Source organism: Schistocerca nitens, chromosome 3 (genome assembly GCF_023898315.1).
Source record: "Schistocerca nitens isolate TAMUIC-IGC-003100 chromosome 3, iqSchNite1.1, whole genome shotgun sequence".
In the NCBI taxonomy this organism is placed as follows: domain Eukaryota; kingdom Metazoa; phylum Arthropoda; class Insecta; order Orthoptera; family Acrididae; genus Schistocerca; species Schistocerca nitens.
In genome coordinates, this window is record NC_064616.1 from 147,006,966 (window position 1) to 147,033,596 (window position 26,631).

At 44.1% G+C, this 26,631-nt stretch overlaps 1 protein-coding gene across 1 annotated transcript; it reads left to right on the forward strand.

Annotated features, from left to right (window-relative positions):
• Positions 1-454: 454 nt before the first annotated feature.
• Positions 455-26,293, forward strand: LOC126249112 (uncharacterized). The gene is made up of 5 exons (XM_049950762.1): positions 455-496; positions 3,878-3,997; positions 4,193-4,339; positions 25,757-25,871; positions 26,168-26,293. The coding sequence occupies exons 1-5, from the start codon at positions 455-457 to the stop codon at positions 26,212-26,214; spliced, it is 471 nt and encodes a 156-aa protein (XP_049806719.1). The 3' UTR covers positions 26,215-26,293.
• The last annotated feature ends 338 nt before the right edge of the window (positions 26,294-26,631 follow it).

The following is a 26,631-nucleotide window of genomic DNA, read 5'->3' on the forward strand; positions in this document are numbered from 1 at the left end:
CGTGACGTCGATACAGTAAATTGCCCTAACAGTAACTCTTAAAAATTTTGAGATAATATTGCAGCCCACAGCACTATATCAATTTCAGTTCTTGAAGCTCCATTTGGCTATATGAAGATAGTCCAAGGACTTAAAATCTATAAAAGTGTGATTAACAAGTCTTTCCAAAATTTCAAAAAGATTCAAAGCTCCGGCCTGTAGCGCGGTATATAATCATGTTAGACAACAGCCATTTGACTACAAATGACTGTCGAAATTTATACCGCAAATTTCGGATGTTTAAAGATTGTTTTCAAGGTTTCAGACCAAAAGACGCAACATTGCGGCCTGTAGTGTGGTATGCAGTCAAAAGTCGTTTGGCTACCTTACGGTCGTTTGATAGCCCCAAAAATCTATACAGCATGTTCCAGGTTTTTAACAAGTGTCATCAATTTTTAAAGCAAAATACCCAAAAATGGCGCTCTATGTAGATCCATCACGCTCGGTGGCCAATTGTGTAATCACCGATCGGGAACCACGGAGCCCAGGTTTAGTGAATAGAGTAGGGATCTGTGCTGATGAGAGAGAGAGAGAGAGAGAGAGAGAGAGAGAGAGAGAGAGAGAGAGAGAGAAAACGGCGTGGAGTTCTTTTCGCCCCAAATCAGTTTGAACTCCGTTGACGCATGCTTTAAACTCGGTCAGGCCTAAATTAGTCCATCGCAAGTGCCACCTGTCGAATGGTTCGAAGCATTCTGCACAAATGCAGAAACAAAACTGAAGCACCTAAAACTATATTTACGGCTGTAAACACATTTATTGAATGACCCTCGTTGATGTCAATACAGCAAGTTATCATTGTTGGGAATCAATACATATTGGTTGCCCCAATTTGTGAAACTGCTGTACGTCTAGAAGTTACAAACGCCAGTCCATGTGCTGCACATCCTAGTAGTACAAAGCGGATGTTTGTATTGCATTTCCTTGTAAGATTTGGAGGGGCCCCCATGGGAGGATAGTAAGTAGTAGCCAGTGAACAGCTGTTAATCAGCTGAGCGTTCATGCCGCCAGTATAAGAATTACTTGCGCTGTGTGGATGGTCATTACTTTACGCTTTTGCCACACTTCTGCTTTTGGTATATGCACCACGTTTACTCTCTGAAATATTGATTTCGTCTCAAAGGCGGAATCTGAGTTGGTGACAATGTAGAATAGCTTGAGGTGTTATGTTGGAAGGTGATATTTGAGGGGGCGAAGATCATTAAATCCGTGTTGTGATGACTGACCAAAATGAAGCGTAGTTTCAGGTCTAGGTTAAGTTGGAAAGAGAACTGCATTTTTGTTTACTAGTCAATTACTGCAGTATTTCGGAAATGGCATGCTTGCCAAAGGGGCTACAAAATTTACCGTTGGGCTGTGCCCCCACAATGCTAGTTTTCATCCTTTCAGCCAGCGGTCCCACTTGTAAGTAAATCCTGGGCTGGACAACTTCTATATCTTACGGAATTAAGGTGCTACTAGTTTACTCAAACTATCGAAAGTGAGTTTTTATGTAGTGTTTAAACATATCAATTTAGTATGGTGCTCTTTGCTTTCAGCAGTCTTTCAATCTCTCCTCCCTCTTTCGTAAAATTAAAGAAATGAACTACTTTCAGAAAGTTCACTTCTGTTCGCTTAGCTAAGGCTGTGGAAATAATTTTTCTTACCATTGGTTAATCATACTGAAAATATTTTCAACAATGTGGGCTATGCTATAAATCTAAACAATTGGGATTGTGAGACGTATGTTGTGATTTGCTGCTTCAAGAAATCTGTTTAAATCTATTCTTCTGCTTTAGTTCTGTAAAGTCCAACATACCCATTCCACAAATCACAGAATTCATTGTATAACATACTCATTCAGGCTGAGATTAAATTTGTTGGCAACCTTTAAAACAAAATGCTGTTGAACACGAATGTCCTGGTCTTGAACCGAAGAAGTCAGCAGATGGAACACTCCCAAAAATGTGTTGGAAGGTCCCCAATTCTGTCAGGCTTAACAGAATGAGCTATTTTCCAGCGTTCTCTCAGCACTATGCTGAGAACGTACATAGCATTCAGGAAGTGAATGTTCAGTTTCATCATGCTACCCATTTGCTGACTGTTCGCATCGCTCTTGATCACTTTCTCTCGCTTTGAAATAAAGCGACTTAATGACGAGCCAGCAGTACAACTGTAAATTGTGATTTTCTTGAACGCCATCTCCACAAACTCAGAAAAATTGACTAAATTTTTTAGAGGAATCAAATTCACTGTGGTAGAACATAATACCTCTACATTCTTAAAGCCCATGTTTTATAGTATGATTTGGCATAGCAGCTGCCATTAGCTATCAAAATAGTTTGATTTTAACTTTCCTGTAAGATAAAAGCTATTTTTCATTAGCTCACTGGAGCATTTTCAGCACTGGATGAACTTGATTCAGATGTTACAGAATGCAATGTTTATATTGCATGGAAGAGGTTTTGTGGGGCTATTTAGAATTCAAATAAAAATATAGCCATCTCTGGATGTCACGATCAACATCAAAGTATTGAACTGCATAAGGAAAAGTTTTTATTCCTCGATTTGAAGCATCTTAGGACACAAAAGAATAAAAGGTTTCATGAAGCTCGCCTGACAATATCTTGACTATGGGCCAAGAACATTTTCAGAGATAGCTATTGCCTTAGTGCTTAGACACGAAATTTTAGATACAGTACTCCTTCGAAAAAATTATGCAGCTTGATTTGTCAATCTGACTTGTAGCTTAGGCGGTATTTCACAAGGTGATGAGTTCGGCACATCATGGCATCTTGATCTTTCATGAGTTATGTCGTTTTTACGACACTGTTGTGCCAGAATGTTTGTCTCCTGATGATCCACTACACGCTTCCTTCCTTCAAATTTTATCGAAAACATTTTAGAGCAAATCGTCACTTTGCTTTTGAGTCCTTTATCAGCCATGCGTAAAAAGTCTAGTGACCCCTCTTCCTGAAAGCCGTAGATCCTCTAAATGTTATCGTACAAAACTGGACTCTTCACTTTTAAAGGACGAAAAATCTTTTCTAAAAGTCGAACATTTCTAATTCTAGAATGCTTCAACTATACGTGAAACCCTCTGGAAAGCGTATTACCCAATAATCAATTTTAGGTAAATGTTAGTTTCAAATTCAGTATAAATGATAGGGAAGAAAATCTGCCCATCATTCTCTCTTCGTACGGTTGACACACAAATTCGGCACAAGGCGAGGTGAAAGGGAGTCCAGAATTCGCTTATCTGGGATCCCAGACACTACTTTAAATTCAGAGACAAGACCACCGAAAACTGGATGGGTGGTAACACTACACTTTCAGCAATGAAGATTCATATTTCAGACGAAATCACTTAAAACAGTAATAGGATTGTATGCAGCAGAAGTAAAGGATCGTTTATACGAGAGGACGTGCTTGTCTGTTACCAGTAGAAAAAATTCCAAATTTGAGTGTTCGAATGTTTATCACCGCGACCACCAATCAATGTATTGACGAAATTCGTTGTTCACCACTGTAAAAAGTGCGAAATCTCTTTATACATTACAGAAACGCGAAGACGACACGCAGGTATTAAATCTGTTAAATTACTCTGTTCGTTTCTCGAAACATGTAGTTCAAACGCAGTCTAGCTCCTAAGTATGTTAAATCTTTTTTCCTTGCAATAGAAATTAAAATGGCTTGTTAGATCATAAGCTGTAGAACTTAACGCTCCCCACATTCATGTGATCGCTAGAACGGGGACGGCCCTTCGTTAAGTTTTAACGTGATACTGTGCAAGCATAACATGTTAGATATTATCGAAGTTTGCTCACAAAGAACTGTTTACGTATGTAAACATTTGTTGCAGATTCTCTTCAGTGACACCAGTTTCCCGAAACAGCTATGGCAGACGTCGAAACACGGCGGCGACATTCGGAGAAGCATTCCCAAAGGAAAAGAAATAAGGCAAGGCGAGAAAGAACTAAAGGTAAAGAAGTTTCGGATGTAAAGGAGGGCAAGAAGGGCCACAAGAAAGGCAGCAAATCGAAAAGAGAGGGCAGAGAAGTAGCGGCTGAGAGCAGAGCGGAGGGCAAATCAGTGGCCCGAAAGTCTGAAGGCAGAACCACGGCTTCTGCGGGAAGGGCAGAGGACAAGACAGTGACGCGAGGGAGGAGGTCCCCAGGGCTTGCGGCGCCGGGTGGCAAGGCCAAGGCACCCAAGCGGTCACCCGCCAAGCATAAACCGGCACGGCGCAGTGGTGCAGCCAAGGGCAGGCAGGCCGCCTGTGGCAGGACAAGCAAATCTCGCAGCTCCAGGAAGACCCGCAAAGGTAACGTAGAACAACGTACACCATGTGATCAATTCTCCATATTAGCTTCGTTGTGCTACCAGGTACTCCACAACAGCGACCTCAGTAGTTATTAGACATCGTGAGAGAATGGGGCGCTCCGCGGAACTCACGGGCTTCGATCGTGGTCAGGTGATAAGGTGTCAAGAGTCGTACGCGAGATTTCCACTCCTAAACATCCCTAGGTCCACTGTTTCCGATGTGATAGTGCAGTGGAGACGAAGGTATACGTATGGCTCAAAAGCGTACAGGCCGACCTAGTCTGAGACTGCGGTCAGTTGAGGGTCGTAATGTTTAATAGGCAGAAATCTATCCAGACTATCACACAGGAATTCCAGACTGAATCAGGATCTACTGCAAGCACTATGAAAGGCGGGAGGTGAGAACTTGAATTTCATGCTCAAGCGGCTGCTCATAAGTCACACGTCACGCCGGTGAATGCCAAACGACGCCTCGCTTGATGTAACAGACATAACATTTGACGATTGAACAATGGAAGAACGTTGTGTTGAGTTAGGAATCACGGTACGCAATGTGGCGATCCTATGGCAGGGTGTGGGTATAGTGAATGCCTGGTGAACGTCATCTGCCCGTGTGTAGCACCAACAGTAAAATACGGTGGTGGTGTTAGTGTGGTCGTGTTTTTCATGGAGGGCTTACACCCCTTGTTTTTCATGGCACTATCGCAGCACATGCCTACATAGTTTTAAGCACCTTGCTTCCCACTGTTGTAGAGCAATTCGGGGATGGCGATTCCATCTTCAACACAATCATCGAGGCTAAGGGTGGGCCAACACCATATTGAATTCCAGCTTTACCGACGGAGGGCGACACGGACTTGTAAGTCATTTTCAGCCAGGTGTCCGGATACTTCTGACAACATAGCGTACCTCTTCAGCGTCAGAAGACAGAACTCGGCGTAATGCAGCGTAGATTGACGGTGTAAAAATATTCTGTACATTCTGCTACTCTGTAATGAAGGTATGTGAGGGGATGAAAAGTTACAAAAATTTGGTACACTTCTAATGGGATACACAGCTAAGTGAAATTGATATCTAGTGTATCTCTAGGAAGTGACAGAAATAACGTAAAGGTACGTGGTTTTATGGCAGGGGGGTTAAGTATTGTCTAATCCCATTCCCTTCTCCCCTTCCCCCCCCCCCACACACACACACACTAAAATAAAACTTCTCATTCTCATCATGCATGAGATGCTTAACATTTTCATTGCCAAATACATAAACACTTGCTAGTTTAAAATGATTTAATAATTTGTTTACATTAATGCTTAGTACATAGATTTAACATGTCCGAAATTACAACTCTGAGAACTAGTGAATTCGGAAAGCAGGCGTTCAAAAATTAGACATAAATAACAAGATTTTAATTTCGCTAAACATGAATCTACGCAAATTTGTTTGCAGTAAAAATTACCAGTATTTTAGTAAGATTCTGAACACAGGTCTGTAGACTACTGCTGTCTGTGGGTGTATGTGCCCCTTTGCCTGGTTGGAACATTAGTCATGCCCTCAAGCAAGTAAAGTGTTTAATGTAGCTTACAATTCTAGAATTTCTTGCCATTTTAGATTTCAGTCTACTTTACTATCTGAAAGTAAACTGCAAAAATTGGAAATTAACTCAGTACTGAACGTTACTTTTGTCCATTCTCGAAGCTTTCGTGGAGCCACTGTTGACCGCCGTCACTCTTAAAAATGTACGGCACGCGGATTGTGCGTGACGTACTGCTCCGCAGATGAATTAGTAGCGTTTATGGGCGGTCTTCACTTAATTTATTGAAGGGATACACGTATAAAAAATCAAACGGGTCGCTTAGCATCTCTCTGACCTGTGAGACGGACTTAAACTTTATAACTTCAGTCAATAAGGCCTTGTAGCTTTAATGTCACATTGACATGCGGCCGCTGGATTAGATCAGTCGTAATGATTCGATGCACTGCCTCCAATAGATTACTAGCAAATTGGAGCCGGTAATAACTATAAAACGAACAATTCAATCAATGAGGAATCTCAAAAGCATCGGATTATAACTGAAAATGCTGAAGTGTGTGACGAATACTAGTAGAGTATTTCCAGTTGTTAAAACCCAGCCGCCCAGCTAGCTATTGAGTCCACGCCATGCTCAGAGGTCAATCTTTATCAAACAAGTCCACGCTCACGAATACACACATCACCGAAAAAGATGACTGAACAGAATTCCGCGCCGAGAACATCACGTAGGATTTTGTCCTATGTACTGCAGTCGGTGAGTTTCAGTATTACTTAACAAGCTCCAAATTGTTACTAATTGGAGAAATTAGTGCAATAGCTAGATATGTCCACTTCGGACTGAATTTTCGTACCGTTGCACAGCTAGAAAATTGTTCTGTCTGGCGCAAGAATGAAACCTGTCCATGGGACCAATTCAAAATAACATGGGGACCAGACTTGTTAATTTCAGGTGTTGGAGGGCAAGAAACGCAGGCTTGATTTCATTGCACCATATTCTGGCATGCGAAATACTTGCAGGAAGTAATCTGCGGTTGCTGTTTTAGTCTTCAGGATTGCTCCATCCAGGAAAGATAGTCTCACATTGAGTGCCGCCGAGAAATTTACTGTTCCAAGAACTTACTTTGAAGTACTCCATTGTCAACAAGCATGTAATCTGCTGTTGTGAACTATCACAGTAGTAGTTAAGAAAGCCTAAACTTTTCTTAACAAAGAACTTCGTAAAGTGCCTCTGTTCAGAGAAATAGATGTTAGGAAACTTGGCAAGAAGTGTGCCAATATCAGAAACTGAATTTAAAGTGCTCTATAGTATCACTGTTGCCTGATACATATAGTTAAATTGCAGCACAATAAACTTCCCACACCTATGTCATTAGGATATCAATTATCTTTTTGTAAGTATGACTAATCATAGTAATATGTAAACCTGTTTAATTAGCTCATATTAAGCTTATTCTGTAAGCTAGTGTGGTGTGCTGCTGCCTAAGTAAAAGTTGGGAAGACAAGGCGCATTGTTTCCCATTATGGAGGCACTTCGTGCTCTACTCCAAAGTGTGTAATGTGAATTACGTGTATGTTGCACCAAAGCCGTAAACTGTGGCTCAAGTCCAGCTGCCGTTGAATTATGCTGTGACTGATTACCGACAAAAATGTCAGACTAAGTTTAATCAAAAACAAACTGAAAGCCTCGGTTGCATGTATCATTTCAACGATAAATCGTAATGTAAAATAATTTTACACTGGCTCTGCAAATTGATTTGAAAATATGGCTGCATGTGAACAAATTTATATACAAACCTTCCTGCCTAGCGCGCGAATTGGCATATTTAAAGCACGTAAACCATGCCAAAAATGCCTTGTTTATTTGCAGTTCATATCACATACCTACTGCTGCCGATGTAACCTTTACACAAGTGCTAAGTAGAGGAAAGGAAGTATATTGATAAATTTCGAACAAATCCCGTCAATCGAAACTTCGTTTACATGGAATATTTGAAAACAGACGCTGTAGCAGGGTTGTTACAATTCCCCAATACTTCACTAACAACGAAACGGTTCCGTAATTTTCTGTAATAATCACGAATTGAGATTCGTCTATTGAACGACGAAAACATTTTCCTTACACCAGGCAGTCTTGATAAAAGAAAGAATTCGTGCATTGATTCACGTCACAGTAATTGTTTTATTCACACAAAATCGGAAAGAGGAAGTGGTAGAGGCCGTTCTGTGTATTTTGGTAACAAGAATACCTGAGCAAATGCGTAAAACGAGATGCAAACTGGCAATTCGCAAATGACGTTAAGCTACGCTGTTCCGTTGATATACCTGAAATGACAGCCAACTTTATCGTAATTATAGTGTGGTACAAATTACTGAAAAGTGCTTTCCACTGTCGAAAGGTTTAATGAGGCTCAATGTTTCTTGCTATAATCCGAATTCTTAGTCTTCCTAAAGACAGGTGCTCCGTCAAAGCGGAGTCTATCAAAAGCAATGAATTATTTTCTGTAACTGATATTTCGGATGTGATATTGAAATATTCTCTACCATTAGTCCAGATTTTTCTACATAAAGATTTTTGTAACTACCCTGTAATTCTTTAATTTTCGGTTCTAATTTGTGCTGAGGTTCCTGAACAGATGATTGTGAGGAGAAAATACTCCACCGATACTTATCACGGGTAATGTTGTATACGGTGTCACAGTAATCTTGGACTGGAACTTTTTCGCACGAAGTAGTGTCGTTTGCTCGCAGTTCTTGAACGAAGCTTAACTGGCTTAATACACAGCATTTAAAGGGATAAAAGCAAGCTTCTTCATGTCGGCTAAGATATTCTTCATAGTATTACCTATTTGCGACTTCGTTTTCCCTAAAATTTTCTTAATTTAACTAGGTTGGCCAACAATCGCGTTTGAACATATGCTGCTGAGCATCGTATTGGGCATGGAAAGTAATAGGTGCAATTACTGAAAACAAGTGCGCATAAATTTTTTGCATATGCTTCTATGCATAAGATTATCGCGTATGAAATGATGGGGGTGAAGTGTCTCAATACCATGGCGAGTAATAATGAAACAGGAAACCTGTCTAGGTGAAAGAGGCACGGTATAAAATATGAAACAAAACTCTTAATTCATGTGCTTAGATCCAAAAATCCCGTGAGAATTGGTGCGGCGGTGGTCGTCTCTGCCCTGCCCCGTCTCGCGGCGCTCGGGGCCGCAGCTCACTGTGTGTTCTGTTCGCAGCTTTCACCGTGCCTCTCCACCTAGGCAGTCCCTCTGTCAGTCACCATGGTATTGCGACTCACTCTCACCGTATCGACACCGATAACTTCATACACGATAGTTTTATGTATACAAGCATATGTAAATAATTTTAGTGCAATTTAGTTCTCAGTAATTTCACCAGAGGATGGGCATTTGGTTGCTCGAAGCCGGTCGTGCTTTCAAAAATAAACCAAAGCATGTAACAGTGATAAGTCTTAGCTTGAATGAGCCTGGAAGTCAGTAATGTTCACCTCATTTGTAATTCAGAGCCATTCTCGTATATCTCCTTGGCAATGGTGCATAGACTATGAGCAGTTCTAAATCTTTAAAAGTTTCTTTCACACTTTCGCGAGCTACATTTTGTCACGTGTTTTGTGGTTAATGTAAACGTTTCTTCCATTTACAGTTGACATTCACACTTAATGAAACGAAACAAGCTTTGCACACAAACATTTTCTGCCTCCTTCGTTTAACAAAAATATTCTTTTCTCGTTGACTTATTGCCGTTAAGTTTCCTATGGGTTAGGAAGGTACTGTACTTTCGCAACTTTAATGAGCACGGCAACCATAACTCGAAGCACAACTCACGGAATCGGTTGTTTCCTGTTCCTTAGACGGTTTCCAGAATTCCCAACGAAATATCAGTTGAAACGTCCCCTATGAACAATTATACATGACTGTCCTTAAACTGACACAACATTTTTAGCGCAACGCAATCTGACTTTCAATAATCCCTACAAAAGAATGGCCCTGACTAACATTAACCTATACCTTTCACAAATCACTTACCTCACCAAAAATCTTCGTTACTCGAACTACTGCAAAACAGCGAGCGCCACTACCGCCAGCTAAATAAGATTCAAACTACGGAAGGCACTAACTACTGATAGGCATAGTTAGCAAATGAAAGATTTTAATAGAGAACAATGTATTTACCTTAATAGTGTTGAAAAATCATATACATAGCAGTTCATGACATCGTCTTACAAATTTCAAAACTCCGCCATTTCTCTCCCCACATCCACCACTGCTGGCGGCTCACCTCCAACTGCGCAACGCTACGCGCTGTTAACGTCCAGCTGCCAAACACTACAATGGCAGACAACAATGCAAACCAGCCACAGACTGCACACAGCACAGCCAGTGATTCTCACACAGAGCGCTACGTAACGTTGCCAATAAGAAAACATAAACAGCCTACTTACAGTCTGACGAATGTCAAAGAAATAAACAAATCTTTAGGAGAAGTAGGCTATTTCTGTTTCATACCCTATTCTTCATATTTCATATTTACAAGGTTGAAAACGTTAACATGGAATAAACATTACTGTAACTTCGCAACCTGCAGACATACTACTACCAAGCATATAAGAAAACTCGGTAAAGTTCTTTATCTCCATTGTTAACACTTAGCGATATTGCAAAGGCAACTATTGAGTATTAAATGAGCTACAAATTCCAACGAATAGTAACTAACAACTGTCAAAGTACCAACCCCCACCCTTGTGCATCCGGGGGTTAGAATAGGCCTGACGTATTCTCGCCTGTTGTAAGAGGCGATTAAAAGGAGTTTCACACGTTTCGGCCTTTGTGATGGTCCCCTTTAGGGTTTAACCTCAATTTTTCAAAATTTTCCCGAAGAGCGAGCCAATTGGGGAAGGGCACCTTACATCATGCATCTTGTCCATCGTGCATAGAGATCTCGAGTCCTCTTTCTCGTCGTCGTATTACAGTCCCGCCCATTTTCCATCTCCTGGGCGAAGACACTTTCCTGGGTGCGTTTGCCACCATGCACTATAGATTTTTGCGTCGACGATGACCATAGACTTCTTAGCACCTGATATATAGCACAGTAGCCAGTACATTCTGGTGGGGCCGCCATGTACTCTGTTAGTTACAGCCCCAGACCACACAGGGGTCGCTCTGCTGATGCTTGCGCCATTTACTCCCCACATATGCCAAGGAGTAATGCCCATCCCCCTGGGGCATCGGGACTACTAGCAATGGCCATCCTGCTGGGTGGCCTTTGCTGCGGCTGGGTGGCACCTGTGGGGAGGGCCCCTGGTCGGAGTGGGTGGTTCAGAGTGGATGACAAGCGATGAAGCTTAGTCATTCCCTGCTGATCGTGAAACATCAGCAGTCTCTGATAACTAGCTCAATTCAACGCACAGAAGACCCCAAATCATTTCCCCCCTGGCCACACCATAGGGGGAACGTCAGACTAATGATGGCAGCAGATCTTATGTGCCCTGATACATTGTATGTTAGAGAACTGATGGGGAATTTCATGATGAAACCTCAGTTTTTTGTTGAGTATTTAGAGGACAGGTTTGGGGAAGTGGAGGGCTTGTCCAAATTGCGATCTGGGTCAGTCCTGATCAAAACGGCATCATCTACCCAGTCACTGGCGTTATTAGCTTGTGACAAGCTGGAGATGTTTATGTAACCATCACACCCCATAAAAGCTTAAATATGGTCCAGGGTATCATACTTAAGAGACCTTCTGTAGTCTGACGATGAGCTGCATGCCGATTTATAGGGGGCGAGGTGTAAACTACGTCCGGTGTGTCCACTGGGGTGTGAGGGGTAATGGGGTTGCCACTGGTGCCTTCTTGGGCTTAGAGGGTGATATGTTGCCCAAGGTGGTCAAAGTGATAATCTAATACTGTGATGTATAGCCCTATAGCCCTCCACTGATGTGGTGCTTAAAGTGCTGGAAGTTAGGCCATATGTCTTCCTGCTGTACTTCGTGTCACATGTCGAGATTGCAGACGCCCATCACATCACAATACTCTGTGCCTCACCTCCCATCTGTCGGCTGCGGAGAGCACCATTTGCCTTGCTCGCCAGACTGCAAGATTCTTCAGAAAGAAAGGAAAGTCGAGGAGTAAAAGACCCTGGACGGACTGACCTACACGGAGGCTAAGAGAAAATTTGAATGCCTGCATCGTGTGTGTGACTCTTATGCCACCACTAAAACAGTCCTGGTACCATCAGCTCCGCCAACCCAAGTCTCCACTGAGCCAAAAGACTAAACCTGCCCTCTTAATGTTGGGGCATTTCCCTTCCTGTCGCTCCTGCACCACCTACTTCAGAAACACCCCCCCCCCCACACCCCCCCCCACCCCCCCCCCCACACACACACACACACACACACACACACACACACACACACACACACACACACACACACACACACACACACACACACACACACCATTGGGGACGTGTGTCCCCACTTATAAGCCAGAGAAGTGTAAGTATTCAGCTTCTGTCGCTAAGAAGGGGTCCCTTGGGTCACTCCCCTCCCAGGTTTCTGGTAGTGGGAAAGACGACACCCCCTAGTAGCTGAAGAGCCCAAAAGCAGCTGCTCATAGGGCTTCATGCTCATCCTCTGTCCTACAGACAGAGCCAGTGAAGTCCTCCCAGGCAGGGAGCAAAAGGAGCAGCGAGAGAAATCCAAAAATAAAACCCCTAAGACCAAGGAAATTGTGGTGGCACCCACACGACCGCTACCTACAAGCTCTGCGTCTGATAATGGAGTAGAGATTTTGCTGCACGCTGAGAACCTAGATCTCACCAGACCCTCAGAGAAAATGGGTATAGACTGCTCAGGAAAAAAGTCTGTGGCAGTAGGTGACTGAGGCATAAACTGCCTCATTGAATGAATGTTCCATGCCTTCCCAGTCTCATGTCATCCTCCAGTGGAATTGCGGCGGTTTTTTCCACCGCCTGCCTGAGCTACGGCAACTATAAACCTTTACACATGCTATCTGCATTGCCCTCCAGGAAACCTGGTTCCCAGCAATGCAGACCCCTGCCGTTTGCAGCTATAACAGATACTACAGGAACCGTAGCGACTAGAAGTGTCGGGTGGAGTTTACGTTTGTCCTAAACTGTCTGTAGTGAAAATGTGACCCTTCAAACCCCCCTCTTGAAGCTGTGGCTGTCAGAATAGACGACACAGGAAATACCTGTCTGCAATGTATATCTTGCTCCAGATATACAGTACCCCTGAATGTATTAGCTGAACATCGATAAACTCCCTAAACCTTTCCTACTTGTAAGAGATTTTAACGCCCATAACCCCTTGTGGGGTGGTACCATGCTTACTGGCAGAGGCAGACATGTCGAAACTTTACTGTCACATTTCGACCTCTGCCTCTTAAATACTGGGGCTGCCACACATTTCAGTGTCTCATGGTAGTTACTCAGCCATTGATTTATCAATTTGCTGCCCAGGACTTCTGTCTATCCAGCACATGACGACCTATGTGATAGTGACCACTTCCCCATCTTCCTCCCCCCAGGGGGTCCACAACTCTTTTGTGGATACGTGCGTGGCGAGCACAGGGCCCCGAGCTATTGCAGCCTTCTTTCTCTCCCGGGCTGCATTTCCCTTCCCCTCCTTTCCCCTCCATGCTCCTTTCCCTTCGCCTTCTCCTCTCCCTCTATTGGTGTCCTTGCTTATGTTGGCCCCACTATCCTCCTGGTTCTGTTGGTTTTACACTCCGGCTTTGTTGCGTAATGATCTCCTCCTTTTGGCATTCCTTGGTCCCCCTCTGGGGTTTGACCTCCATTCCAAAATTTCTCTTCCGTAGTGTGAGCCATTTGGGGAAGAGCACCTTACCTAGTGTCTCCGACGTGCGCCCTCCTAGTACATTCCACCTTTTCTTTCACGTCGTTGTTTGATGCTAGGGTGCATAGCCAGCACGGTAGGCAGCTCGTGTGGTGGGGTCGCTATGTACCCTTTTGGTTGAGCCCCTTGAACACACAGGGATCACACTTCTGATACCTGAGCTGTGACCTCCTCATGCATGCCTTGGAGCATCGGAACTCCCGGCAATGGCCGCCGTGCCAGACGGCCCTTGCTGTGGCTGGGTGGCGCCCGTGAGGAGAGCCCCTGATCGGAGTGGGTGGTATCAGGGCGGACGCTATGCAGATGAAACGCATACGGGTCCAAAACTCTGGCCGTTCTTCTGCGGCCGTGTCTCTGCGTGGTACCGATTCCTCAAGTGCTGCTTCTCTTGCCCCTTCGGGCTTCCTTTCCATAGCTACCCCCTGGGAAGAGGGTCAGGCCCGTCGTCTAGGGGCAAAACCTTTCCCCTGTTACCTAGTTTGCACCAGGACTTATGGAGATACTTTCACCAGTGTCAAACCTTTATTCTTTGTGGAACACATTGAAGACAAGTTCGGCGAAGTGGACTCCCTGAGCAAGATGCGGTCGGGTTCGTTGCTGATAAAAACCGCTTCAGCTGCCCAATCTGCGGCCCTTCGTGCCTGTACCCATCTTGGCACAATTCCTGTGTCCATTACCCCTCACCAGTCTCTAAATATGGTACAAGGTGTGATTTTTCACAGGGACCTCATCCTTCAAACTGATGAGGAACTTCGGGACAATCTCGGACGGCGGGGTGTTCACTTCGTTCGGCGTGTTCAGAAAGGTCCTAAAGATAATCTTATTGATACTGGTGCCTTTATCCTGGCCTTAGAAGGGGATACCCTTCCTGAGAAAGTTAAGATTATGGTCTATCGCTGTGACGTGAAGCCGTACATCCCACCTCCTATGCGGTGTTTTAAGTGCTTGCGTTTTGGCCACATGTCTTCTCGCTGTTCCCAGGACCCTCTCTGTGGTGACTGTGGACGTCCACTCCATGAGGGGAGTCGCTGTGTTCCCCCTCCTGTATGTGTAAATTGTCATGGTAGTCATTCTCCACGTTCACCAGATTGCCCAGTCTATAAGAAAGAAAAAAAGATACAAGAGTACAAGTCCCTCGATCGTTTAAGCTACACAGAGGCCCGTAAGAAATATGCACGACTGCACCCTGTGTCCATGACATCTAGTTATGCCTTGGTTACATCTTCACCCCTTCCTCCCCCTTCCTTACCCCCATCCCGGATCCCACTCCTCCCCCTCTCTCCTGCAGCTCCCACACCTTCTTCTCTGGGCGCTGCTCCCCCTCCCCAGCCGGAGAAGTGTCTCACTCCTTCGGCGTCTGCCGGTCAAGGGCGCCTCTCCCGGGATGCCCCTCCCCGGTACCTTCCAGGTCAAAGGTCTGCTGCCGCGCGGCGACCGCGAGAGCCGCGGTCTGTCGGCCCCCAGGTCGCCCAGTCTCTTTTTGTTCCTGATCTTGCTGCAGCTGGCTCCTTTATGCCACACAGCCCTCCTCGATCTCAGCCTGAAAAGAAGAAACATAAGTCCCGGGACAAAGAGCCTCTGGTGTCACCGCAGGTCCCTTCCCAGACTTCACAACCGGATTCTGACTTGTCATTCATGGATGTCGCCCCCTCCTTGTCGGTGACGGGTGGGGACCTGGCGGTATGACTGGATTTAGCGTGTTCAGCCCTCATTTAAACCATCGTTCTGTGGTTCTCCAATGGAATTGTAATGGCTACTATCGTTACCTTCCGGAATTGAAATCCTTTCTTTCGTCCTACTCTGCAGCTTGTGTGGTTCTCCAGGAATCTCATTTCACTGATACTCACTCACCGACCCTCCGTGGGTTCCGTGTTTTCTGTCGAAATCGGGTCGGACCCTTGCGGGCTTCTGGTGGCGTTTGTACGTTGGTCCGTACAGACATTGCTAGCACGTGGATTCCTCTCCAAACTACATTGGAAGCGGTTGCTGTTAGGGTCCACTTAGACTCTGCAGTCACGGTTTGCAATCTTTATCTCCCTCCTGACAGGACTCTTACACCTGCTGCCTTAACCACCCTTCTTCAGCAACTTCCTCCTCCCTTCCTCCTTCTTGGGGATTTTAATGCTCATCCTTTGTGGGGCAGTGCCTTTCCATCTAGACGAGGTCTTCTTATGGACCAATTTATTGCAGACCACGACCTGTGCCTTCTTAATGATGGCTCCCCCACTCATTTCAGTGCCGGTCATGGTACCTTTTCTGCCATTGATCTTTCTTTCTTCTCCCTCTCTCCTCCCATCATTACACTGGTCGCCACACGACGACCTTTGTGATAGTGGCCATTTCCCGTTGATTATCACGTCCCCTTCCCGCTCCCCGATGGACAGGTTACCTCGTTGGTCTTTCCACCGCGCCGATTGGCCTCTATACACTGCACAGGTCGAGTTTTCTCCCTCTTTGTCGGGTTGTATTGATGACGTCCTACGTGACGTGTCTGATGAGATTGTTCGCGCTGCTAACCTTGCTGTCCCGCGCTCATCTGGACCATTTCGTCGCCGGCAAGTCCCGTGGTGGCGTACGGCCATTGCCATCCGTGATCGCCGTCGAGCTTTGCAACACTTTAAGAGGCACCCATCCGTAGCCAGCCTTACTACCTTTAAACGCCTTCGCGCTAAAGCCCGTTATTTAATCAAACAGAGCAAGCGGATATGTTGGGAACGATTCGTTTCTTCCCTTGGTTCCACTGTCCCTCTGTCACGGGTATGGGCTACACTTCGCTCTCTCCAAGGTTGCCATCGGCAGTCCACCCTACCAGGCCTTCACCTCCCAGATGGCATTTGTACGAACCCATTAGTTATCGCAGAACATCTTGCGACCCATTTTGCAGTGGCATCCGCATCAGCCTCCTATCCAGCTGCTTTCCTTCACCAGAAACAGCGGGCTGAAACTTCCACCTTATGTTTTACCCCTTGTGAGTCAGAATCCTACAACGAACATTTTACTGACTGGGAATTCCTTTCTGCTCTTTCTTCTTCTCATGATACGGCCCCTGGCCCAGATTCCATTCATAACCAACTGCTTCAACATCTCAGTGCTCCACAACGGCAACATCTTCTTCGGGTGTTTAACCGTATCTGGCTCCAGGGTGACTTCCCTTCTCAGTGGAGGGATAGCATTGTGGTTCCTGTCCTTAAGCCTGGTAAGAACCCCCTATCTGTTGACAGCTATCGGCCAATTAGTTTGACCAATGTTGTTTGTAAGTTACTTGAACGGATGGTAGCCCGTCGGCTCACTTGGGTCCTCGAATCTCGGGATCTATTGTCCCCTTACCAGTGTGGCTTTCGAGAGGGACGATCTCCAATCGATCATTTACTTCGCTTGGAATCCGCAGTTCGGCAGGCTTTTTCCCAGCGCCGCCATTTGGTTGCAGTGTTTTTTGACCTTCGCAAGGCTTATGACACGGCCTGGCGCAATCACATCTTACTAACCCTTCATCAGTGGGGTCTTCGGGGCCCACTCCCGATTTTTATCCGCCAGTTCCTGATCCATCGGTCATTCAGAGTTCGAGTTGGTACTGCTTTTAGTTCTCCACGGACCCAGGAGACGGGCATCCCACAGGGTTCTGTCTTGAGTGTCCTTTTCCTCATTGCTATCGATGGACTTGCGGCCTCTGTCGGTCCCTTGGTCGCCCCTGCCCTGTATGTGGATGATTTCTGCATTTGGGTTAGTTCCTCCTCGATGGCATCTGCACAACGGCAGCTCCAGGTGGCTATACGGCGTGCCTCTGCATGGACCCTCTCACACGGGTTTCAATTCTCTCCTTTAAAATCGCGGGTGGTCCACTTCTGTCGCCGTACTACGGTCCACCCTGATCCAGAGCTCTATCTCGCTGCACAACGATTGCCTGTGGTTTCACAGTTTCGTTTCCTGGGTCTTCTTTTCGACAACAAGCTCACTTGGCTGCCCCATATCAGACTCCTGAAGGTAGGATGTTTCCGTAAACTCAATGTCCTTCGCTTCTTTGCCCACTCCTCTTGGGGTGCGGACCGTTCCCTCCTCCTCCGTCTTTATCGTGGTCTATTTCTGTCTCGTTTGGACTATGGTTGTCAAGTTTATGGTTCAGCTGCTCCTTCCACACTGCACGTGTTGGATCCAGTCCACCATCGTGGTATCCGTTTGGCCACCGGTGCCTTCCCTACTAGACCTGTTGATAGTCTCCTGGTTGAAGCTGGGATCCCACCCCTTTCTGTTCGGCGGTCCCAGCTCCTGGTGTCTTATGCCCTCACTATCCGTTCTTCTCCCACTCATCCTTCCTATTCTATCCTGTTCCCAGACCATGGACGTCGCCCACCCGACTCCCGCCCTCGGGCGGGTTTACCGGTTGGGCTGCGCCTTGCGTCTCTTCACCGTGATTTTCAGCTTCCTTCTTTGTCCTGTCTTCCTCGCTCCCTCCACTCCACCCCTCCTTGGTTAGTTCCTCGGCCTCGAATTCGGATGGATCTCCGCCGCGGTCCGAAAGATTCCATCCCCCCGGTGGTGTTCCGTTCCTTTTTCCGCCAAATTTTATGGGAGTTTCGGGATGCTGTTGTTTTTTACTGATGGCTCTAAATCTGCTGATCATGTTGGGTATGCCTTCACGTCCTCTGTTGGAACGGAAAATCATCTGCTGCCACCTACATGTGGGGTGTTTACTGCGGAATTGATTGCAATTTCCCGGGCCGTTACCTTTATTAAACAATCCCAACACAACCGCGTTTTGTTATGTACGGACTCGATGAGTGGCCTTCTTGCTGTTGACCGGTGTTTTTCGCGCCATCCCTTGGTCTCTGCTATCCATGACCATCTCGCTGATATTCACTGTGCTGCTTGTTCCATTGACTTCCTATGGGTCCCTGGTCATGTGGGTATTCCGGGAAATGAGCTCGCTGATCGTTTGGCTGGGGGAGCAGTTACTTACCCCCCTTTTTCTGTAACCCCTCCTGCAGCGGATTTACGGCTTCACATCAAATCCCACTTCGCACAGTATTGGGCCAATTCTTGGGAGGCTACTCCACTGTCTAATAAACTTCGTGCAATTAAGGTGACACCAGGCCCATGGCGTTCTTCCTTTCGCCTCTCCCGAAAGGACTCGACCACACTGTGTCGTCTCCGCATTGGCCATACCAGGCTGACCCATGGTTTTCTTTTGCGTGATGAGCCACCCCCGCTATGTGGTTGTGGAGCCTTCCAGTCAGTGGCCCACATTTTGGTTGAATGCCCCCTTCTTTTGGCTCTGCGTGCTAAGTACAGACTCCCCCACACTTTACCTTTGATGTTGGCTGACTATTCCCGGATGGTCTCTCTGGTTCTCAGTTTCCTCCGGGAGAGTGGTTTTTATTCTCAGTTTTAAGGTTTTTAATCTCTCTGGTGTTGGGGCAGGGCGGTGAATGTTTGGGTGTCTCCCACTGTAGGCAGTGTTCAGAGATTCCCGATTCATCTCCCTGACCGGAGTCCTCTTTTCTTCCCCTTTTAATCTTTTTTAACCCTTTTTTTAAGGCTTGGTTAGTCTTTCTATTCCCATACGTACTTTCTGCATTATAGCAGTTTTACTTTTTAAGTCACAGGTGGTCTTGCCTATGCTGCTTCAGCATAGTGTTGGGTTCGTTCTCTTGCCGACTTCCCTCATTTGTTTACCAATGACAACGTGACTGCCGTTTTACGTTTTTCCCTTTTTCCGTTTTATTGTTCTGACTTTTCTGAGATGTCCCGTTAGCAGAATGGAGTATATTTGAAACAAGGGACTGATGACCTTGCTGTTTGGTCCCTTAAACCTCAAACAACCAACCCATCTTCCTGTCGTTGCCCCAGCATCAGGCCCACGGACGCCTGCCCAGATGGGCTTTAAACAAGGCGGACTGGGAAACTTTAATCTCTGCTGTCACTGTTGAATCTCCACTACACGGTAAGATCGATTTGATGGTTGAGCACGTGACTAGCACAATTGTTTCTGCGGCAGAAAACGCGATACCTCGCTCTTTAGGGTGCCCCAGGTGTAACAGTCTCTTGGTGGTCGCCAGATCTCGCTGGAGCAATTAGAGCTTCGGCGAGCTCTACAGCGGCATACGCAGCACCCTTCCCTGGAGAACCTCATAGCCATTAAATGGCTCCGTGCCCATGTTTGCTACCTTACCAAACAAGGGAAGCAGGAGTGTTGGTAGAGATAAGTTTCGACCGTTGGGTGCCATACGTCACCTTCCAAATCTCGTCAAAGATCAAACGTCTTTTCTGGTACCAGGCCCCAACAGGTGTCCCCAGTGTTACCATAAATGGTGTGCTACGTACCGACGCAAACGCGATTGCTGAGCACTTTGTCGAGCCTTTGTCAGAATTACCCCCCCACCCCCCACCCCAGCCTTTCTCACTCTCAAACGGTGGCTGGAAGGGAACGTCCTCTCATTCACTACACGCCGCATTGAATCCCATAACGCCCCATTTACAGAATGGGAGCTCCTCGGTGCCCTTGCACATTGCTTTGGCCTTATCGGATCCACAGCCAAATGTTTAAATCATCTCGTCATCTTCAACCGGATCTGGCGCGATGGCGTCTTTCCATCGCAATGGCGGGAGAGAACAATCATTCCGGTGCTCAAACCCGGTAAAAACCCACTTGATGTGGATAGCTATCGGCCCATCAGCATCACCAACGTTCTTTGTAAACTGCTGGAACGTATGGTATGTCGGCGGTTGAGTTGGGTCCTGGAATCACGTGGATTGCTGGCTCTGTCAGGGCGGCTTCCGCCAGGGTCGCTCTAACACTGATAATCTTGTATCCCTCGAGTCTACCATCCAAACAGCCTTTTCCAGGTGCCAACACCTTATTGCTGTTTTTCTTGCTTACGTAAAGCGTACGACACGACTTGGCGGCGTCATATCCTTGCCACCTTGTATGAGTGGGGTCTCCGGGGCCCACTCCAGATTTTTATCTAAAACTTCCTGTCGCTCCGTACTTTCCGAGTCAAAGATGGTGCCTCCCATAGTTCCATCCATATCCAGGAGAACACTCCCGCAGGGTTCTGTATTGAATATGTCTTTTTTAGTGGCCAGTAAGTCTAGCAGCAGCTGTCGGGCCCTTTGTTCGTAGAGATAGCTCTACGCTGCTGCAGCTCTACAGAGCCCTTGTGCAGTCCCAAAATGACTATGGGAGTGTGGTTTATGGTGCGGCAGCGTATTCAGCGTTGCATTTTCTCGACCCTGTGCACCACTGTAGGTTAGACTAGCGACAGGAGCTTTTAGGACGAGTCCAGTGACCAGTGTACAGATGGAGGCTGATGTCCGTCCATTGCAGATCAGACGTGCGCAACTGGTTTGGTTTTATGTTTCATTTGTGAGGGTGAGTTCTATCATTCGATCTGAGTTTGTCCTTTGTCCCTCTGTCCTCCACCCTAGTGCTTTTATGGTGAAGGTTTTAATGTGTTGCAGGGTGGCTGGCTTTTCCTTTTTATTTTCGTGGTCGGCCAGTCACTGTATGTGCTTCCTTGTTTTCCTGTTTCTTGCGTCTTTCTCCCTCTCTTACGTCCCTTTTAGTGTTCGTTGCCTTTCCTTCGTTCTTATGGCCTTTCCTTTCTTTCCGTTTTGTGTTAAATGTCTCACACTTGTGGTATTGTTTTATTAGGAACAAAGGACCGATAACCTCGCAGTTTGGTCCCCTTCCCCTCTTTTAAGCCAGCGTACCAACGCAGACGGCAATTCGTTTAACAAATTAAGACAATGTTGTCGGATTACGTATGTTAACTGATCTGCCGTCAACCGAGGCTGTGCAAGAGTCGTCTAGAGTGTGCCATCTACTGCGGGTACAGTAATTTCTCCAGCTACCTGCTGAGAAATTTGGCAACTGTCGACGTTTTCTAAAATTACTTGAAATCCATTCACAGATAAATTACTGATTTTCTGTACTTTCCTATACAGAAAACTTCGGAGTAGGTCTTCACCCATCAGATTGGATCTTTCCATTCTAAACTGTTTAGTTCCAAAACACTTCTTCCAGTTCAAATTCTAAAGTATGGACACCTATGAATTTGGAACATTCCACGCTATTTGTTTCCTCACCATGTTCTTGTCAGCGCTGTAGTACTCCTAGTTGTGCAGAAATGTATGTTGTCCTTTTAAAATTGAGGTAGACCATTCACAGAAAGTTGAATATTAAACAGACGATCGTTTATGTATGAATAAGAGATCTAACATGATGTAGGAAACCCCATACATGATTGACCCTGTCAAAATAAAGCCCCAGACCACAGTGGTTTAATTATTAAACACACATTTCTACATTTATTTGGTTAGATGACATAAGTTGGTTGGCTATAGCATCAGTCTCATAAAACTTTAATTGTCTAGAATAATTAGATAAGTGACAAAGGGTATGGTGTGTCCAACTTGTTAATCTTACATCTCCGCTTCTCTTGTCTGGCCTGTGCTGCCAATCTCTGCTAGGTAATTTGAGTGGGGTACATCTAGTAAGTGATAGGGAGTGGGATACACATACAAAAGTTTTTGCATCACCTCAGTTCTGGAACCTGTACAGAAAATTGGAATAGATAAACATAAACATAAAAACTTTCAACATTGCAATCCGTAAGCAATCGTGAATAATTTAATGATTATAAAGAATCTGCCTCGATTGCAAACTGAAACCGTATGTTGACCTAGGTTTAGGCGCAGATAACCACACGTTCTTCGGAACACACTAAAACTACAAACTGCCTAGAGGCATGGTCCAACACTGACAGGACGCCCAAAAAGGCAAAAGACTTGCATAAAATGTAAAATAAATGGTACATGTGTACCATGTCAATACCTGTACTTAGCTCAAATGTCGGAAGGGTGCTTCCTCACCCCAGCCAACATTTGGTGGGCTGCAGGCTCTGTTTACCTGGCAGCATAAACTCAATTCAAAATTTCCCAGATATCTATACAAACTTAATTTTAAGTGAACTTTAATATAAATTCACAAGCTCTTCGCTAACTACTTATCTAGGTATTTAAATGTGTAACAACCCCTTTTCCCTTGTTAGTTCTGCATGAGTATGTGCTACTGCCATCTTCAATAGTGGTCAGAAAGTCTGAAACACTTGTAATGGTGCTGTGGTATAGTTGTGCTAAGAAATAATTAATAAATTCATATTTTGTTAAATTTGAGTTAAATGGCATTGGTTAGCCAGTTAGGCCATTAAGTTGTCGACATACAATGGTAGTGTGAAAGACAGCTCAAACTTTGGCCCAGTTTCAGTTCATACAAGCCTTTCATGTCCACTTTTTGTGTTATCTGGTTTGTCTTTGGAAAACCAAATGAACACATTCAGCAACTCAATCTCTAACAGGCTGCTTGAATTTATGCATGCTATTTCATGATAGGCTAACTTGAGTACAAATTCACTCAAGTGATGCAGCATCATTTTTCCTAAAAAATTACTTCTCAACACAATTTACCCTGCAACAGCCTTACAAGCTTTCCAGACTGTTTGTGAAAACCTGGTATTTAAGTTCTATATCCCTGAGGTCTAAAGTTTCTGAACACACAATCTCTTCTACTTTACTATGCAGTCCTCAAACAGCTATCTTTACTTCTGTGCGTTCTTAAACATCTTGTAGAGTACGTCTGAGTTCCTTCAAAACAGGGTGCCCTGATTATAAACTAAAAAGGTTCTGCCTGCCTGTCCCCACAATAGATTATCTGGTGTACCATTTGGCCTATGCTCCTCCCCTATCTACTGCATACTAGCAACTTTCTTTCCTACTTAGTCTCTTCTGGTACTTACTGTTTCTTTACAAATAGTCTGATGCTTAATGTGTAGCCACTTTTAACTTTCTTCTACAGTTCTGACATAGGTGCACATCACCATAGTTGCTTTTGTGCCCTAAAATAAGTCTATTGCACCCAATTTTGACCTGCAGCCGGATGAAGCTATTCCTATCCTGCAACTAACCACTGAGTCATTAGATATTGTAAAATCAAATGTAGATGAAATTGAATTGTTACCTTTACCCAGATCCCATTATCTTGTTTTCCCTTTCAAACTAGAAAATTAAATTTCGCTGGTTTTAATTTGGGCTGAAGGCTAGAACTGTTTCTTCTGGGTGAGGCTTTTTATTTTTTGAGCCTACATCTCCATTTAGTTTCCCAGTGTCACCCAGGTAGAACTCCAACCCATGATCTAAAATTACCACTGTCTATCCTACAGCAGCATCCACACTTGCAGTCCACTGCAACAAAGTACACACATCAAACTGCATTAAATCAATTAACACACTTTAAACTACGAAATTTTGTGACTTACAAGGTGCAAAAAGGAGGCCTACAGGTTAGTGCTACAGGTGTAACATTGTATTCTACAGTTGTTCCTGGTGGTCTTTTTATTTCTAAAGCGTGGTAGACATATTGAAGATTTCCTTACTTTGTATCTTGTCTACTTTACTTCTAGTATTGTAAAGATGGCTGCTTCATTAGGGCATGCTGTGAAAACTTCAGTTAATGTTCACTTTTCTATATGTTTTAAAAATATTTCAATGGCACATTTTAAAGAAGTCATATTTTTAAAACGTAAAAAATTTAAGAATTACACTATGTATTTCAATTGCAATGTCTAGATTGCTTCATAATTTGCTAAAAGGGTGCACAGTGATTACATGTTCTGCAATCTACAATGAATTGGATGTTTTAATTGTATTGCTCTGGAGATGGTGTCCTCAATGTTACCAGTAGTACCAGTTGGTAATGATGGGCATACACTATCTGAATTCTTTGCTGTTCGACCATATGAGGGGGTTATCACAAAATTAGCTCTACTATTCCTCCCACCTCCTTCTCTTGGTTGCTGCGGAGATCTTAATATAGGATACATTGTAGTTTAAACAGAAGAGGCATGTTGACCTGTCAGAAGAAAGCAGTTACTCATACGCATTGCCCAGAATGAGGGGACAAGTCTTGCACCTGTTTTCCAGTCAGCTCCAGCAGGTCCAGATCAGTTTGACATAAGTGATGTTTTGGGAACTTTTAAGCAGTGTTACTATGAAGTGATGAAAATAAGGCAGACTTTCTAAGTAGCTTTCTCTGGGGTCAGTAGATGGTATTACTGCTAAGTTCACATTACTGCATAAAGTTAGCTTAGTGTCAAATGCAGTTTTCAAATGTTAAAGGACATCACCTTAATAAAGTTTAGTCAACAAGAAACCCTGCTTTTTTAACCAACTGTTACCCTGATGGTCTCTGCCTGATAGCAATGTTACACTAAGAAACACTAAAACAATGTTCTGTGAGCAGGTTTTTCTCGTGCATTTTGAGTGGTATAGCAATATGCTCAGTATAATGAACCTACAGCTGGGTAATTTTAGCTAAATTTCCCACAGTGATGAAGGGAATTTACATACAATGTAATATGCTCAAGCTGCAAAAGGAAGCCAGGGAACAAGCATTTTCTTTATAGTACTGTTCTGTGAAGTGACGCATATGCCATATACTTACCTGTTCAGTTATTTGTACCAAATAGAAGTAATGGCAAAGAATACATTGTGCCACACTTAAAACAATCTAAAATCTGAGTATTTACTAAACTTTCAGAAAGAAATAGCTTTGATACAGAGTAATCAGACATAATGGACAACTGCTCTGATTGGCATAGTTCACTGTCATACGTAAGTCATAGCTCAAGATACTAAGATAAAACATTTAAAACAGAAATCTCTTCATTGCTGTATTCCTTTGTACTGGTGATTCAAAATTAACAATTTGTTGGAATTTTTAGAGTAGAGCCCAACAAATGAGTTTCATTAATTGTATACAAAAGGTTATTTATGATTAAAGTTGGAATAGTGAAATTAGTTCTAAGCTTCAAGGAGCTGAGGTGTTTCTTTCAATTTATCTGACATTGTGTTAACAACTATGTAAGAATTCTCAGAATATTACAATAAAATATTCTGCATGGTACATAGTTTCCATCTCAAATTAAACTTATGTTTCAGATTCTTCACACAGTGAGGGATGTTCAACTTGTTCAGAGGATAGTTATAGTGACAGTGAAAGTCATTCTGAAAACTGCAGCACTTGCAGTGACTATGATACTGGCAGTGATGAAAGGTAAAATTTTAGTATGAAATACTTTATTAATAAAATACTTACATGGTATTTGAAAAAATTATTCTTATCAATTCAAATGTTAGATTTAAAGTACTTCCTCCATCAACTGACTATTGTAACTGATGCTGTAGGATTTGTGAGCTTAAGTAAATCAGACAGGATAGAAAAATGTGTAAAGACATTTTGTGCCGCACAGCTGTTCAGTATTATATTAATGGTATGAAGCTTCCTCTATCCTATGCAAAACATTAAAATTTTTTGAGAATAGAGAACTGAATTTGGTTTAAAATTGACAGTGACTCTCAATGCTCCTGCTCAGACTGCTACAGTGAAGACGACTTGAGCTCTGATGACACCCCACTGAAGTCGAAAAAGAAACGGAAGTAATGAGTTTAAATTTAGAACTTGGCTGTAAATTTTAAATTTTAATATTGAGACTTCATCTCGGCAATTTGTTTCTAACTGTAATGTGATTTAAGTTTTAGCTGGAAATGATTTTAAATATTAATGGCTGGTACCAATGTGTATTGATTTATAATTTAGATATTCACAAAATTTAAGTGTGCATGCTTTTATAAGTGTAACTCTAAAGAAATGTTCCTCAATAAATTCACTTTGGATACAATGTAGTTCATTTACTTCCATGAAATAAAAGGGATTATGCTTGTTCATAAAAGCACCATCTAAATGTTGCGTACCTGTGACTATACACTACCAGTACTTTCACAATTTTGGTAAGATTTTTGTATGCCTTAATTAA

Excerpts from the sequence above, each read along its gene's own strand:
- LOC126249112 (XM_049950762.1), top strand. The coding sequence starts at position 455 with ATGGCGCTCTATGTAGATCCATCACGCTCGGTGGCCAATTGT. Across the intron at positions 3,998-4,192 it reads AAGGCGAGAAAGAACTAAAG|GGCTTGCGGCGCCGGGTGGC; the intron begins GTAAAGAAGTTT and ends GGAGGTCCCCAG. Across the intron at positions 25,872-26,167 it reads GATACTGGCAGTGATGAAAG|TGACTCTCAATGCTCCTGCT; the intron begins GTAAAATTTTAG and ends TAAAATTGACAG.